This window comes from Emydura macquarii, unplaced genomic scaffold (genome assembly GCF_026122565.2).
Source record: "Emydura macquarii macquarii isolate MOO-44397 ecotype Brisbane River unplaced genomic scaffold, CSIRO-AGI_Emac_v2 contig_691, whole genome shotgun sequence".
Lineage (NCBI taxonomy): Eukaryota > Metazoa > Chordata > Testudines > Chelidae > Emydura > Emydura macquarii.
The window spans coordinates 10,091,488-10,107,226 of record NW_027130828.1 but is presented as its reverse complement, the minus strand read 5'-3'; the positions used below and the strand labels follow the sequence as shown (position 1 = coordinate 10,107,226).

At 43.4% G+C, this 15,739-nt stretch overlaps 1 protein-coding gene across 4 annotated transcripts in view; it reads left to right on the top strand.

The window, feature by feature from the left end:
* ABL1 (ABL proto-oncogene 1, non-receptor tyrosine kinase) overlaps positions 1-15,661 on the top strand; it is a 107,520-nt gene extending 91,859 nt beyond the window's left edge. For 2 of the 4 annotated variants that reach the window (XM_067541948.1, XM_067541949.1), the window contains exons 5-11: positions 1,727-1,811; positions 2,161-2,338; positions 5,185-5,369; positions 7,648-7,800; positions 8,448-8,537; positions 8,872-9,036; positions 11,636-15,661. In XM_067541948.1, coding sequence (XP_067398049.1) covers positions 1,727-1,811; positions 2,161-2,338; positions 5,185-5,369; positions 7,648-7,800; positions 8,448-8,537; positions 8,872-9,036; positions 11,636-13,326 — 2,547 coding nt within the window. In that variant the 3' untranslated portion in view covers positions 13,327-15,661. The remainder of the gene's footprint in view (positions 1-1,726; positions 1,812-2,160; positions 2,339-5,184; positions 5,370-7,647; positions 7,801-8,447; positions 8,538-8,871; positions 9,037-11,635) is intronic. The other 2 variants (XM_067541951.1, XM_067541950.1) reach the window with 1 other exon arrangement.
* Positions 15,662-15,739: the final 78 nt, after the last annotated feature.

Below are 15,739 nucleotides of genomic sequence, written 5' to 3'. Positions count from 1 at the left end.
CTAGGTTTAGTTCTTACAGAGCAGCTTCTCAGGCAATAATTGGACTGATGGTGAGCATTGCTATTGCTCAGACAGGTTTGTTTGTAATATAAGGTTATAGTTATGATGGCACATGCTAACTAAAACAAGAAAATTCAGTGTTAAGGCTGAGGCTCCTTCCTTATTTCATGTACTTGGGTATAGTAACATCACACACACAGCTGAGATCATAGAAACACAATGTTATCCGTGTAGGAGGACTGGATAGCTCAGGGAATGGATTGGCAACTGTAGGGAAAGCTTTGTAACCTTCAGGCCCATTAGTTTGAATCCAGCCTGCTGCTAATAGTGACCAAAAATTATTGCCATGTGATGGCTCTTTCACGGAGGTGGTCTCTTCAGCTCAAGGTTGAGATATATTGCTGTGTTGTGCTAAGGAAGCATGTCCTGCTGCTGACACTGCTGTACCTGATCTGTGGTTTGATATAATTAAAAATTGAAATTGGATAAATCTGGTACCTTTCATGAGCAGTAGAGTCTCAGTAATTCTCTGTGTTTTTCCTTTCTGTTAACTCTTTCTTTAAAGGATAAGAGATTTAACATAAAGATATAATTACAATATTCTGTACAGAATGATCCTGATGGCATTTATAAATCAAGCACTAGATAAACATGTATTTAGGATCATTCTGAAAATCTGATTATTAACCCAGTTTCCTTTGCCAAAGGAAATGGTTTAAAGTTCCGTTCACAGAAAGCTCACAGCTGTGTAATATTGACAGTGTCAGGAAGGTACAGCTGCCAATCAAACTAATTGGTAACGAACAGTAAATGATGGAGCGACGCTGTTTGAATAAAACTATCAGAGCCAACAACGAAACAGAACAGCAGCAGCCGTACCCAGTGTTATCAGTCTTACCAGCAGCAAAATCCCTTGCAACTCCTCCTTAAAACACTTCTTCCATGCAGGCTGTCAGCGTTCATCCACCAGAGAAAGGCACATTGATGTAGAAGGAAGAGTTGTAATTAAAAATATATATTTGAACCACTTTGAAATGACCTTTTGGCCTTCCAGTGCACATTTGTTTTGGAGTATATATATCCCTTCAAACAAGGACTGTATCTTCCTCTGGTTTGCGTAATTGTGGGCAATTTAATGACACTCAACAAATAATAAGCAGTAACATCTAGACAGAACATTTACATCTCAGATTAGACTCTAAGAGCCGGGAACAAATTCATAAGCCATAAAACCTGCATTCTTCAGTTATGAAGTAACCACCATCAGTTGTCACTGACTCGATCAACAGAGACTCTTTTCATTGAAATGGTGGTCCATAATGGCTGCAGGTAGCCTCGGGCATTTCCATGTGCAGTATTTTGCCCCTTGTTCTCATCTGTCTTCTTGCTTCATTTGCCTCTCCTCATCCTAGTACTATTTCTTCTGGCATGAACAATTGCCATTAGTCCCTAAGGAGATCATCTCCTTGCAGGAGAGGGGCCCAGCACAAAAGGGGAAATAGCTTTTTGTGCCAAAAGAGGCTGATGATCTAAGAATGACAATAGACCAGTTAAACAGAGGATCTAGCCCCACCCAGCAACATGATGCAGCTGCAGTACAGAGCAGTAGTTTTGGGACAGTCACAACCTATACCTTCAGTTAGCAGTGACTCTTCAGCCTACATGCTAAAATCTGTTTCCACCTTCTGCAATTTGTCCTTGCTGAAGCTTTTCTTTTTCTATTCAGGAGGACACCATGGAGGTAGAAGAGTTCTTAAAAGAAGCTGCAGTAATGAAGGAGATCAAGCATCCTAACTTGGTGCAATTATTAGGTAAGTGATAGAAATACCAAGCAGAGGGATTTGAATTAAACCCATGTGCAGTGATATGGATGTTAAGGAGCAGATAAGCTGCTTATTATACCAAAGCTTCAGATACAGACACTTATTCTCTGGCAAATTTACAATTTGTAAAAGTAGTACTTGATTTTAATTATCTTTTTTTCCTTGCATTTAAGATGCATTTAACCAGTGTTTAGGAAATTCTCTCCTCCTTCACCCCGTCCCCTTCCTCATCCACCTCCCTCGCTAAACACACTTATAAATTGCCCAAAGGGCAGTATCTGAAGACATAAACATTCTAGAAGGAACTCAGTGTGTTCAAAAGTGTCTTGTTCCACAGGGGTATGTACCCGGGAACCTCCGTTCTACATCATCACAGAGTTCATGACTTACGGGAACCTGTTGGATTATCTGCGTGAGTGTAACCGGCAGGAGGTGAATGCTGTGGTGCTGCTGTACATGGCAACTCAGATCTCCTCAGCCATGGAGTACCTGGAGAGGAAAAACTTCATTCACAGGTAGAAATGATGCTGAGCGCCCACCCACTTCTCAAGATCCAGAAAGTCCTTACATTTCAGAATATAGCAGTATGGGATCTGTGTGCATCACATCTTTTAACACATCTTGGTGTGTTGCATTCTGATATGGGATCTTGTACTGTAGATAACACTCTTCAAGAGACAGACTCTTAATTGCCATTCTGCCATGGTAGTTGTTCTTACCCAAACACTGTGAAGGTATTGACATGTAAGGTGAGGTATTTAAATTGGTCCATCTGTCATTTAAAGGTAAGGCTCATATCGAGATTCCTAAAAATCCTGGATCTTTGTGGAATAGATTCTCTCTCAGTTCTATTAAGCTAATGGTCAGTAGAATGACCTCTTCCCCAGAACTGGTGGCATTGCTATACTCATTCGGAGGTTCCCAGCAAAGTCTTCTCTTTGCTGCCTTTTCATAGTGATTTAGTTCGTCCCTCCCCTGGTTTTCATTTGCTTTGGGGATTCTTTTCCCTTATTGCCTGGATTGCGTGTACCTCTGTATTAAGCATCTTTGCAGTCTTGATGTCTGGAGGGTTTTGACCTTTAAGTATGCTGCAATTATGGTTAATGCTTTGCATTCTTGGTCTGTCGAAATGGCCTCCTAGCAATATAATGGCACAGCCTGGATGGAGGCTGGAGAATCTTTGCTGTTTTGTTTAATACAAGATGTTCTCCATGCCACAGTTGTGACCTTTCCTACCCACTTAGCTGGAACATGAAATCTGTACACATGACTTCATAGAGACGAATATGAGGATCATGTGTGTCTTACAAGGAACCTTTAGCATTTCACACATTTCCTGTGCTGGATTCACGTGCTCCTGTCAATCAAAGTTAACTCTGCTGCTGCAAATTGGGATTTCCAGGTTTTGATTTGCCCTGGTGTAAGATTGTAGTCCCCTCAACATGCAGCAAGTGAACTTTACAAAATGTTTTGCGGAATCCCGTTTGATTGCGCGCTCATGCACTTCATTTCCCATTATTGCTGATTACCCAGATATCTCAAGAAAATACAAGCTTTCTGCTTTATAATCTGACACCCCTCATCTTCCTGCTCAGTTATTTCAGGGGTGTCTTCACAGCCCACATCCATGGATTCAGACGCTGGGCTGTGACCTCATTGAATGAATTAGGCAGGAGTAAGAATGGGATTATGAAGAGGAGTTTTTATTTAGACAGACATTGTAGAAATCAGCACTGATGAAGGGAAATTCAGACCATTACCTGACAGTTTAATGGACCTTTGGTAAGATGTACTATTTTTTTAAACTTCTGAGTTCTGCAAGTGACTTTTTAAAGAACAAGTATCAGAGAGAGGCAGATCTTGCTAAGATCTGAGGTAGACTCTTTAGCTTTGTAGTAGAATCAATTTCTAGTGTAATGTGACAGTCTGGTAGGTTTTTATAAAATCTAATACTAGCAGAAATGCTTTCTTGTACTTCCACAATTTTAAACACTTAATGCATTTTGACCATATTAACATTATATGTGAACTAGTGAGCTGTAGTCAGTGCATCCCTCACTTGCTGGTATATAAATATAAGGAAGATTTAAGTCAATTGTTGACCATTGTTCTGCAAATCAGAGTCCTGCGTATGAGGCATGGGAATTGTTCCAGAATCAGATTTTCTTAAGTTGTTATTGTTCCTGTTGTCTACCTTAGACTGTCCAAGTCATAAGGATACAATGTTTGTAGTCAGTGTCAGCGGTAACAGTAAGTCCACAGCCTGTCATCGAGGTGGTGATAGAATTTAGAGGATATTTTCAGAATAAAGGAGAGTGTTGTGTCCTGAGGAGTGCGCACTAGCTGTTTCACCAACTTTGTTCTAGGAAATACTGTTACACCATGACACACACCGCTAACCTGTGGAACTCATTGCCACAAGATATTGAGGCCAAGAGCTTAGCAGAATTCAAAAAAAGGATTGGACATTTACATGGCTAATGAGAACATACAGGTTTATTATAGTAAAGTTTTTTAATGAGATTTGAGAGGTTGAAGGCTTGAATCAGTTGCTAACTGAGGGGATTCAGAGGAAACTTTTCCTGTGGGCTAGTTATTCCATAACTGTTTAAGCAAAGATTCTTTTACCTGTCTCTGAAGCAGCTAATGCTGACCACTGTTGGAAACCAGTACAGGACTGGATGGACCCACTGGTCTGATCTGGTCTGGCAGTTCCTGTCTGCCTGTCCACATCACAAGATATTTTCAGTTGCTCACATTTTGTACAGATGCTTTTCTGCTTTTCACAAATGATATTGTATATTTATGGTAAAATAAAAATATTTTAGTACTGTATGAAAAAGCATTGTGTTGTATATTGTGTGAGTTTGTACGTTTGGAAAAAATAGTTTGTGTAGTTGAGATTTAAACATGGTAAACAGGAGAACAGTAGTGAAATTGATTAAAGATAGCACTGGCACTGACTAGTATATTTTTATTGTCTGAGCTGAGTGATATGTAAATAATAAACAACAAAAATGGTGAGGATCTTAAACGTCCTTTGTTTCAGTAATCTAAGATAATTATAAAATTAGCATTGACACTTGTCTTTGTTTTTAAATGATTTTTATCCTGACAGTGGCAGTTTTTATTGAAAGTTAGTTTTTCTAAAAAGGCTTATATTCTAATTTAAAAAAAGAGCTTTGACGACAGTTTTACAAAGTGAAGAGAACAAATAATCTCCCCCCTTCCACTTCTCCAATACAAAAAATACATACAAAGTCTTGGGTTTCTTCAATAATAAGCCATGTCCTTTCTGCTGTTAAATGTGTGACACTGTGAAGACCTTTCATGGCCTGTTTTTTCTTGTCTATTTTCTTAGGGATCTCGCTGCCAGAAACTGCCTTGTAGGGGAGAACCACTTGGTGAAGGTGGCAGATTTTGGTCTGAGCAGGCTGATGACAGGCGATACCTACACTGCCCATGCTGGAGCCAAGTTCCCAATCAAGTGGACTGCACCAGAAAGTCTGGCTTACAATAAATTCTCCATTAAATCTGATGTCTGGGGTAAGAATTTACACACATGCGCAAATTATATTGAGACAACAGCCTTTTCCTGCCCTTCCCTTTCCAGGGTATAAAATCAGGATATAAAACTCTCTTTCCAAGTATTTCCCAAAGAGAGAGAGTATGGCTGGTGGCTGAACCACTTTGGTCTGTGACCCTGTCAGATCTCGCAAGCTAATCAGGTGTGGACTCATTCATTGTTTGAATAGGAGATGTAAAAGGAAAATCCTGGAGCTGCATACTTTTAGTAGGTCAGGATTTTTCCTTCTGAGGCCTCAGTCCTGTAGATACTTACATACATGCTAAACTTCTCACATGAGAGAGCAGTCCTCACGTGTAAAAACTAAGCAGATGTCTGTTTGTAGGGTAAGGTACCTGAGCCAGCACTGAATCAATGCCATAGCACAGTACTTTGGGGCATTATGGTGTTGAAAGTTACTGGCTCCGTAAACTACTTTTAGGATGAAGGTGAGAGTCCACTTTATTTTATGTTTGAACATGATCTGTGTGTGCCGAATGATAGCTCTGAGCTCATTTTTGTACATTTTTAAAATAATCCTTTGAATGAGAAGAGAAGCAGAGAGAGAACTTGAAGACATGTTGATATGCTTGAAGAGCCTGGGATATTTTGATAAGAACAGGATAGATAGCCTGTATGATGTAACCAAACTCCATCCACTCTGACTCCATAAATTCCCAGTGCACTTTCAGTCTCTCTGTCTGGAGGTTTTATTCTGCTGCTGATCACCACAGTACTTGAGGGGCAAATTGTCAATAGTGTGTAAGTGACTTAGGAACCCAAGACTCATTTTCATAAGCAACTTAGGCATTTAGGAGGCAGCGGTACTGGGTACTTCTGAAGATTTGACCCCGAGCGCCTTCCATGTAAAATTAGTTTGGCAGCAGTGAAGTGTCTAGTGGATTTCTGGCTTTTCTCCCTTTTCATTTTATAGAGAGCTCTGCTTGGTGTGGGGGTTTTTTCTGAGAGAGTTGGAAAGGGATTATTGAAGTTGTGAATGTTCTAGTGATGGAGGAAAAGCTCTAGCTACAGTATTGTTGGATAAGGTATTGATTTTTCTTTTAGCTGTCCTAAACCTGTGTGGTGTGGTGCTGTGCACTGCTGAACAGCCGCCGTGATCCATCAAAGATACTGCTGTACTTCAGTGGTGGTTGGGGTGATTCCTATGTACATTAAAATTATAAAGCCTTTTGGGAGAAAAGGTATTCTAAAAATGTAAGGTTACTTTTAATTAAGGTTGGACCAAATCCTGATCAGTAGGAGTTAGGGCCATGATCCGTGGGATCTGACTCAAAATAAAGTGAGCCCTTTCCCAGTCACTCACCACAACTGCATTGGGTGCAAAATTTTGCAAACTTCCCCCCCACTGCCTGAGGACAGAATTCAAACAAAGATGATCATGGAAGTGGCTGGCTTAAATTGTCCTTGGTTGTTTATCATGTAATATTATGTGATTTCCCTACTTACGCAGGATTGTAATGGCCTTCTCTCAGGCTAAAAACAGAATACAATGACTGAACTAATTACATGCAGGTTGTTGAACTGGTGCTGGGCCTGTCCTTTGTACTCTGAATCCCAGTTTAGTTGTCTGACCATGAGGCTCTCACACATCCTCACCACAGTTCAATACAGACAGAGCATCCAGGTCACAGAAGTCATTTTTATTTGGCTATGGTGTCTTCTCTTAAACTTTCCTTGTAACCAAACTGTCTTATTTAGTCCTCACCTAGTTGGCAGTTATTGCTGTGAATTCCATCCCAGTGTTGGGACTGCAGCTTTCTCCTCTGTATATCTTGGTACTCCTAGAATGGGGGCAGCCCATAAACACTGAACCAATTGGATGTGAAAGTCCTAAAGAGAAAAGGGGGGAGCTAGAGATGAGAAGAGCTGTCAGATTTACAGAGAGACTGCAGTGCAGCAGAGAAGCAGTTTCAATTAATCCACAATGGCATCTCTTAATTGTGCCTTGAAAAATATCAAGGCATTCGGGTTTGAGACGGCTGGTACATTGAAAATTAGTCTAATTCTACCTCGTCATATTGCAGGAGACTTGTCAGTATTGATGAAGAAGCTTGTTACATTGCTTTAGTATCTGAGCTGCTGTTGAGCGTGGAATTTGAGCCTCCCGGAACAGGGAGTTTAAGTGCCAGGGAATGTTTGCGTCATGCACCCACCCAAAGCAAGCTTGCCCCTTTTTATTTATTTATTTATTTATTTATTTGTAAACAACCCCAAAGCCTTTTGATTTCTCCACTGCAGCGTTTGGCGTCCTGCTATGGGAAATCGCAACGTACGGCATGTCCCCTTACCCTGGAATTGACCTGTCTCAGGTGTACGAGCTCTTGGAAAAAGATTACCGGATGGAGCGCCCTGAAGGTTGTCCTGAGAAAGTCTATGAACTCATGAGAGCATGTGAGTCTTCTAAAAGCATATAGAGACAAACGTTATAGCTGATGGAGCTCTGCGAAGATGTAGTAACACTATACAAGGATATGGTTAAATGCAGTATGGCGCAAGGAGCCTCTGGTGGTTTCCCATTAAAGATGATGCAGCCGTTGGTTACAATCTAAACTCTGCTCTCCTAGGAAAATGTACATGTTCTAGAGTCACCCATACTTGGCTTGGGGGCATTTTTTCCTCTACTGGGAGTGGGAATTGTCCAGGTCTAAGGGAACATGTGGTGTTTAGCTCCAGTTTCTTTCTCTCTGATTTCATAGGAATCATAAGAGAGAATTGTGCCCACATTTGGCTCTAGGATGGGGAAGGAAGCTTTGTTAATTGTCTTGGGGACAACTTTTCTTAGTCCCCTTGGCCTTTAGTATGTCATTTATGGTCTGATGTTTTTGAAGGTGTCGAGTAGGCACAATTCCCATTGGTGTCAGTGGGAGCTGAGGGAGCCCAGTGTCCTTAAAATCAGGTTGCTAACTGTTTATATCTCAGCTTTCCTGTTTGTAAAAGGTGACTGATGATATTTAACTAGTTCCACAGCCGTAGTGTGAGAGGCTTAATGAATGTTTGTAAGTCTTGTTAGAAGTCCTGAGTAGTATTATTCTTTTCAGGCTGGCAGTGGAGCCCTTCTGATAGACCCTCCTTTGCCGAAATTCACCAAGCATTTGAAACGATGTTTCAAGAATCCAGCATATCAGATGGTAAGTCCACTTGCTCCATTCATCACCCTGTTTCTAGGAATGGGAGCAGTGGCATAAGTGCACTGTAACGTCATTCATTGCTCTATCTGGACACTCCCACAAAGTTGCTTTGCAGTGAAGCTTTATTTGTCAGTTGTACTTCCTAGTGTAAAAAAGGTGGAGCAGGCACAAAGATGCTTGTTGTGTTATTTTTTCCCCCCTCTGGCTGAACCCTCTTCCCCTGAATGCTGCCATCTTGTCTTTTTCCCTGTTACCCCTTTACAGCTTAGTATTTTTACCTTTGATCTCTATCCCCCCTGCTTTCCTTGTGACCATTCTTTTTTTTGCCTTCCAGAGGTAGAGAAAGAGTTGGGGAAAAAAGGCATGAGAAGCGTAGTGAGTAACTTCCTGCAAGCTCCAGAACTACCCACCAAAACGAGGACTTCCAGGAGAGCTGCTGAAAGCAAAGATATCAATGAGAGCGTGGAGATGGCGCATCCTAAAGGACAGGGGGAGTGTGGTATGTTCTAACTACAGCCATTATTCCCCTCATGTGAGACAGACTGAAATCAAATGAAGGCCCAAATCCAGAGAGATTATGGGAAAAGAAGTGACTAATGATATTTATGATGTGTCCTCTGTCATTAGGTACTGCTCTTCCTAGCTTCACTGTGGATTTGGAACTCTGTTCCTGTAGCTCGTAGCACTTGTAGACTGCTAGCAATCAGTATTACTGTTGGGGATTCTGACCTGCAGCAGCAATGCCACCCAGGACCCCAATGCATCTCCCCTTTGTGTTACCTCTGTACCTCTCAAATTCCTAGTTGGTTCAGGGACTGGTACAGCCCCTGCTTTAAGTTAGAGCAGTCCTGAGGGCTGTTTAAGCTTACAGCTGCTGCCCATGGCCCCCAGTGGAGCAGTGCAAGAGCACAGAATACTCTGACCCACACACTCTCCTTCACCCTGGTATATCCCTATGCCAGGAACTGTCAAAGGGATAGGGTAGGACTCCGTGTAGCTACTCCAGTTCTGGGGTGATTTCCAGCAGAGAGGCGTCTGCCTGGGTGTCAGCCCATTTACATCACCAGAGTGGTCTAAAGAGGCTGGGTTGCTACTCAGAATCAGAACTCTGGTGTATGCAGTACCGACTTTTATACGGGAGGTATTTCTCCACGCCTCCATCATACCGAATGTCTGTTTTGAAACACTGAAGAGTATTACTTATGGCAGATACCAAATATAATTTCAGCAAGGTATTTGCAAAATCTAGCATGAAATTAAATAACCTTTCAGTCAGTTTCTCAAAGCATGTCGTTTCCATTTTGAGGCAGTTGAAACAATGACCAAACATTGAGCCTAGGCAGTTAATTAGTATCCAGAGCATTTTAAAATGCAAAGTTTACAAAATGAATCAATAAAAATGTGATCTTGCCAACTCTTATTAAAGGTCCCTGTTCTGCTGTCCCACAGGGATCAAGCAATATGTTCCGTGTAATTGGGATCTCAGAGATCTTTAGTACATCTCTAGGAGAAGTGGCACCATGTGTGTGCGTGTGCATGTGGATACATGCATAAGAAAGAGAGAAACCAAGAAACTCTTCTTTGGGGCAGCTTTTTTTGTAACACAGACACTTGATGGTTCTTCTGGAGAATGTGTGTCTCGATGCCATATCTGAGCCTGGAAGCTGTGTTTACTGTGCATCAACTTCACAATAGGTACCTGCTGAAGGTCCTTCCTCCCAATTGCTTATAGGTGTCCAAGACCTGTGAGCATCACTTCCTCTCAGTAGCAAGCACTCAATGAGAAATTTTGAGTTTGTCTTGCTCACTGAGATGTTTGTCCCTCAGAAGGGATGTTAGGGTCCTGAGTGAATGTTTTCCTGAAAAGTCTGTGTTGGGAAGAATCATCTTTCATGGTTGTTCCTAGATGAGCAGAGGAGCTCATATACACATATCTGCTCTCAGAAACAGGTGTCCCCTTAGAAAAATTTTTAAAAGCCTTTTTTGCTTATGCCCCTCCAGGTTTGTTTGGATGCATGTGAATGGTTTAAATACACATGTCTAGGAAAGTGTGACATTGCCATGCTGAGATTACCTTTTTTTTCCAAGAATTCCTCTCCTTCCTCTCAATCAGGATCCCCAACCCCAGAACATTTTCTAATACATGTCTGTGTAACATCTTGTTTTCTCTCTTTAACCCTGCTCCATCTACCTCTCTTGCAGCCTACTCAAGCGGTAAATGTATACAATACCCTGAAGGCATCTTTTATGAATTAGAGTGCTGTCTGAGCACTCTTATTCTAATGCCTGACCTGTGAACGAGAGACCATGTTATTCAAATATTGGGACCTTCAGGACTCGACAAATTTATTATAAACCACTATTTATTTTGAAGTATTTCTCATGTAAGTGGGAAAAGAGTCACCCCACTCTCCTCCCAGAGCAGTTCCACTGGAGCAGACTGTTGTCACCAGGTTCCTCGATTGTACAAGTCTGCCTGTCTTCATGATGACATGGCTAGGGGTGTTCAGCTGCTAGAATTACTCTGATTTCTCCTAGTGCCATAGCTGTTTTCATTCCACCAGAGGATGATATCAGATGAGGATTATGGACACGGAGATCAGTACGTGGGTTACAAACAAACCTTTTAAAAATGTACCTTCAGTCACATGGGAGAAAACAACAAAGGACAAAAATTAAAAAAAACAACCTTTAATGCCCACTTACTCGATAGCCGGGCTAGAGAAAACTCCAGCTGTGATGTCAGGGTCTCTGGGTTAATGTCAGGAACATAAGGAATAATTTGTTTGTCTGAATTTCAAATGTAAATTCCTGTCTGATTTACTTGGAGGCCTACTTCAGAAAACAAAGGATGGGCTATTCTAGCAGGGCATCCCTATAAACACTTCCCACCCCCAAGAATTAATGTGTCCAAATATTCTGGACCAAATCTAGCCCTGGCTTTAGTGAAGCTATGCCTGCTCGCACCTGGTCTGAACTCGGCCCTCTGCTTATGGCGTCTGCACCCATTAGGAGGTGCTGCGATGTGATCCCAAAGGGAAGCAGATTGTTGGGGTTTTTGTTAAGCAAAGCGCAATAGAATCTTTTGTTCCTTGCAGACCCTCTGGAGCACGAACCTGCCATTTCTCCCTTGCTCCCGCGGAAGGAGAGAGTTGCCCTGGAGAGCGGTGTCAATGAAGATGAGCGGTTGCTTCCAAAAGACAAAAAACCCAAACTCTTCAGTGGCCTTATCAAGAAGAAGAAGAAGACTGCCCCTGCCCCTCCGAAACGCAGCAGCTCCTTCCGGGAGATGGACGGCCACTCAGACCGCAAAGGCGGGGGCGAGGACGAAAGCCGGGATCCCAGCAATGGAGCCTTTATGCCAGATGCCATCGATGCCTCCAAGTGCCAGAGTCCGAGTGGTGCGGCTGGAGTCAGTAATGGGGCTGTCGCTGGGAACTCTGGCTTTTTATCCCCCCACCTATCGAAAAAGTCCAGCACCGTGACTAGCAGCCGGCTGGCGACTGGTGAAGAAGAGAACAGTTCTAACGCCAGCAAGCGCTTCCTGAGGTCCTGCTCAGCATCATGCGTGCCCCATGGAGTCAAGGACACGGAGTGGAGGTCTGTGACGCTGCCCCGTGATTTGCAGTCCACGGGGCGGCAGTTTGATTCCTCCACCTTCGGCGGGCACAAGAGCGAAAAGCCGGCTCTGCCTCGGAAGCGGGTGAATGAGAACAAGACGGATCTTGCTGTCAGGGGGACGGTGACGCCCCCTCCGCGGCTGCTGAAGAAAAATGAAGAGACAACTGATGACGTGTTCAAAGACACAGAGTCCAGCCCTGGCTCCAGCCCACCCTCTCTGACGCCCAAACCTGTACGCAGGCAACCTATAATTGCTCCTTCCTCCAGCCTGGGCCACAAGGACGATGGCATCAAATCCAGTGCCTTAGGTACCACTGTGATGACAGACCCAGGTCCTCCTGTCAAACCCACCTCCACTGTGTTTGTGGTTGCCAGCAAGGCTTCCACGGAGGAGCCAAGGATGAGGAGGCTCAAGCAGACTTCAGAATCATCTGGGAAGGACAAGGGGAAGTTATCAAAGCTGAAACCAGCTCCTCCGCCTCCACTCTCAGCTTCCGTTGGGAAGCCTGGAAAATCATCCCATAGCCCTAGCCACGAAGCAACTGCAGCAGATGCAGGGTCTGGTACTAAATCGAAACAGTTGGCTCAGGTTGCAGACACTGTATGTAGTGATGCCGCCAGGCCAAACCAGTTAGGGGAGGGTGTAAAAAAGCCTGGGCTTCCCTCTGTACCAAAGCCACAGTCCTCCACAAAGCTGCTGATGACCACAGCGTCCCCAGCCCCCTCTTCCCCATCTGTACCAGCTGCCCTTGGCGGGGACCAGCCATCTTCAACAGCCTTCATCCCTCTCATATCCACCAGAGTGTCCTTGCGGAAAACCCGTCAGCCTCCGGAGAGGATTGCCAGTGGCACCGTTACCAAGGGGGTTGTATTGGAAAGCACTGAGGCCCTGCGCATTGCCATCAGCAAGAACTCCGAACAAATGGCGAGCCACAGCGCCGTCTTGGAGGCTGGCAAGAACCTCTACACGTTCTGCGTGAGCTACGTGGACTCCATCCAGCAGATGAGAAACAAATTTGCCTTCCGTGAGGCCATCAACAAGCTGGAGAATAACCTTCGGGAGCTCCAGATCTGTCCAGCCACCGCTAGCAGTGGCCCGGCAGCCACGCAGGACTTTAGCAAACTTCTCAGCTCAGTGAAAGAAATCAGCGATATTGTTCAGAGGTAGCAGAAGCCAGGTAACTCTTCCCTTTTTTTTTTTTTTTTTTTTTTTTTAATATAAATATAATGGGCCAAAGCCAGCTTTAGCGAGAACTACAGTATAAGCGCAATGGTAGACTGACAAAGGACTAGGGGCCTTCGGTACAGGGATGTGCAAAAGGCACAGACTGGAACACAGCCCTATTGCCTGAGGTAGGGTGTTCATCGAGATGCACTTTCCTACCTTTCACCGAGGTGCCCTGTTTCTCTCATACTCAAAATCCTCTGGTCTGTGGAGTTCTTGCCTTGTGGACTAGAGGTCTAAATGCTGAGGTCACACCATGCCATTTTATAATATCTTATTGTTTGAACAGAGCTTTATCAATGTCTGTCAGTCTGGGTTCCATCTTATTCTGTCGTCCTCCTAGAGGAATTCCTACTGCAATTTCATTCCCTCCCCCTGACCCCGTTGTACGTGAGGATGAGTGTTTGAATAGCAATATATGCTCTGCTTTCCTGGGGTCAGGGTGTTCCCTCCCCCACAGACACATACATGACACACCACAGATTTGGGAGTTCAGGGGAGTTAACGTAACTTTGTGATGAAACAGAACGCTACGAAATAGGTTTACGAAAATCCTCCCTGTGGTTCTGTTGGCGATCCTTTAGCTGCTGGTCAAGGGATCCATGTTCCCTCCTGTCGGAGCGCCCTGACGAATCACTGGGGGTTCAGAATGGCATGGATGGCCCCTGTTGATGCAAGGGTGCAGGAGTCCGTTTGTGGATTTCTTTTGGTAGCGATAAAAGACTGATGTTTGAAGGCTTCTGTTTTCGAGGAAGAGCCGAGTCGTGCTTTCCTGACACACAACACTAGCCAAACTTAAGCTTGGGGGATTGGCAAATGATTTGGGAGAGCAGTGAGTTGATGCTGAGTGAGGAAAAGAATAGTGGGAGGTGGATTATGAGGAGTTTAACTACTGTGCCTCCAGTAGTTATTTTAGCTGAGTTTGGGCATCCCAATATCATGAGCTGATGCATCAGCAGAGCTGTTATTTGTCTAGTTAAATTTCCAGCCAGGGCAATTAGGAGAGCTCTGTGGGAGTAATGAGTACAGATAAGGGCTACCTCAGACCTGGCTGCTGCTCTCTCATCCACTGCCTGTTTGGAAGAGGAAAGCAGCTCGTCGCAAACCCCTCCTTTTTAGTGTCAACGCTAAATCCCACTGAAGAGCTTAAAATCTGCACTTTGGGGTTGGAGAGTTTTATTTCATTCCATTGGAAACATTAATCACCCGAATGATTCTCTAGTGGTTCTGTCCAGGATTAAGCAGGGATCGGAGAAGCCTGCAAACACCTTTTGCCCTAGGATGCCACAGACTTCTGAAACTGTGACGCCTTTCCCAGTTCACTATGACCTCCTCAACTAATCCAGTGGACTGAGGACTGACTGAGACTCACTGTGTTATTGAAAGGACAAGATTTAAGACAATTGAGTGCAATTTAACTCTGTTTAACAGTTCCAGACAAGAGAAGAAAGCAATCTCCCTACCCCATTTCCCCAGTATCTCCTGTGAAACCCCACCTTAAACACTAATTGCTTTTGATTGTATTTTATTTTTCTTCTTACGAACTGTTTGTTTTGTAGACGATTTCCGATTGTTTGTTCTTTTCTATGCTCACGCCATTCTCACCCTCACAGATCGCCATGACTTAACACATGACAGTAAATATAAAAAACAAAACACCACAGGCTGCCTTTAAAAAATAAAAAAAATACATGCAACAAAAAACCCACAAGAAAAAAAAATCCACAAAAAAACCACCCCTTGGACTATCTCTTTTCTGAGGTACTGTTTTAACTTTGTTGATAACATATTGTGCCACTATATTATACATTTGTATCTCAGTATTACACACTTTTGTAGACTTGTCTTTTTTACAATGTGTAAATATCCCTGTCCTTCATTTCTGTAATACCAAAGGGGCCGTTTCCCCTTTATTTTGGTCCAATACAGATTGTTTCTGTACGTGACTCTCTCTCTCTCTCTCTCTCTCTCTCTGTTTTTATTCTTTTGGGAGGTTATTTTTTATTCTGATCTCTCTTGAGTAGTATATTTAAAAATAAATCTGTGTCAAAGAAAACCAAGAGTGCATTGGTCTCCTCACAAGGCTGTTTCAGCCTAGATGACCTTTGTCTGGTGTATGGTGCATGGTGCAAGCTCCCAAGACTTGGCTGCTGAAACAAGGCACCCTTTCTATGTGAAATATTTCGCAAAGGCCTTTCTGCTCACCATGCTGATTAAAACCAGAGGGCAGCAAGTTACCAGAGTCTTTAGAACTAGCTCAGAAAATCATAGTAGGAAAAAAGATGTACAGAATAAGAGGCTGAACATGATCCCTTTCTGAAGTCAGGGTTTTGCCACTGACTTCAGTGAGAGCAGG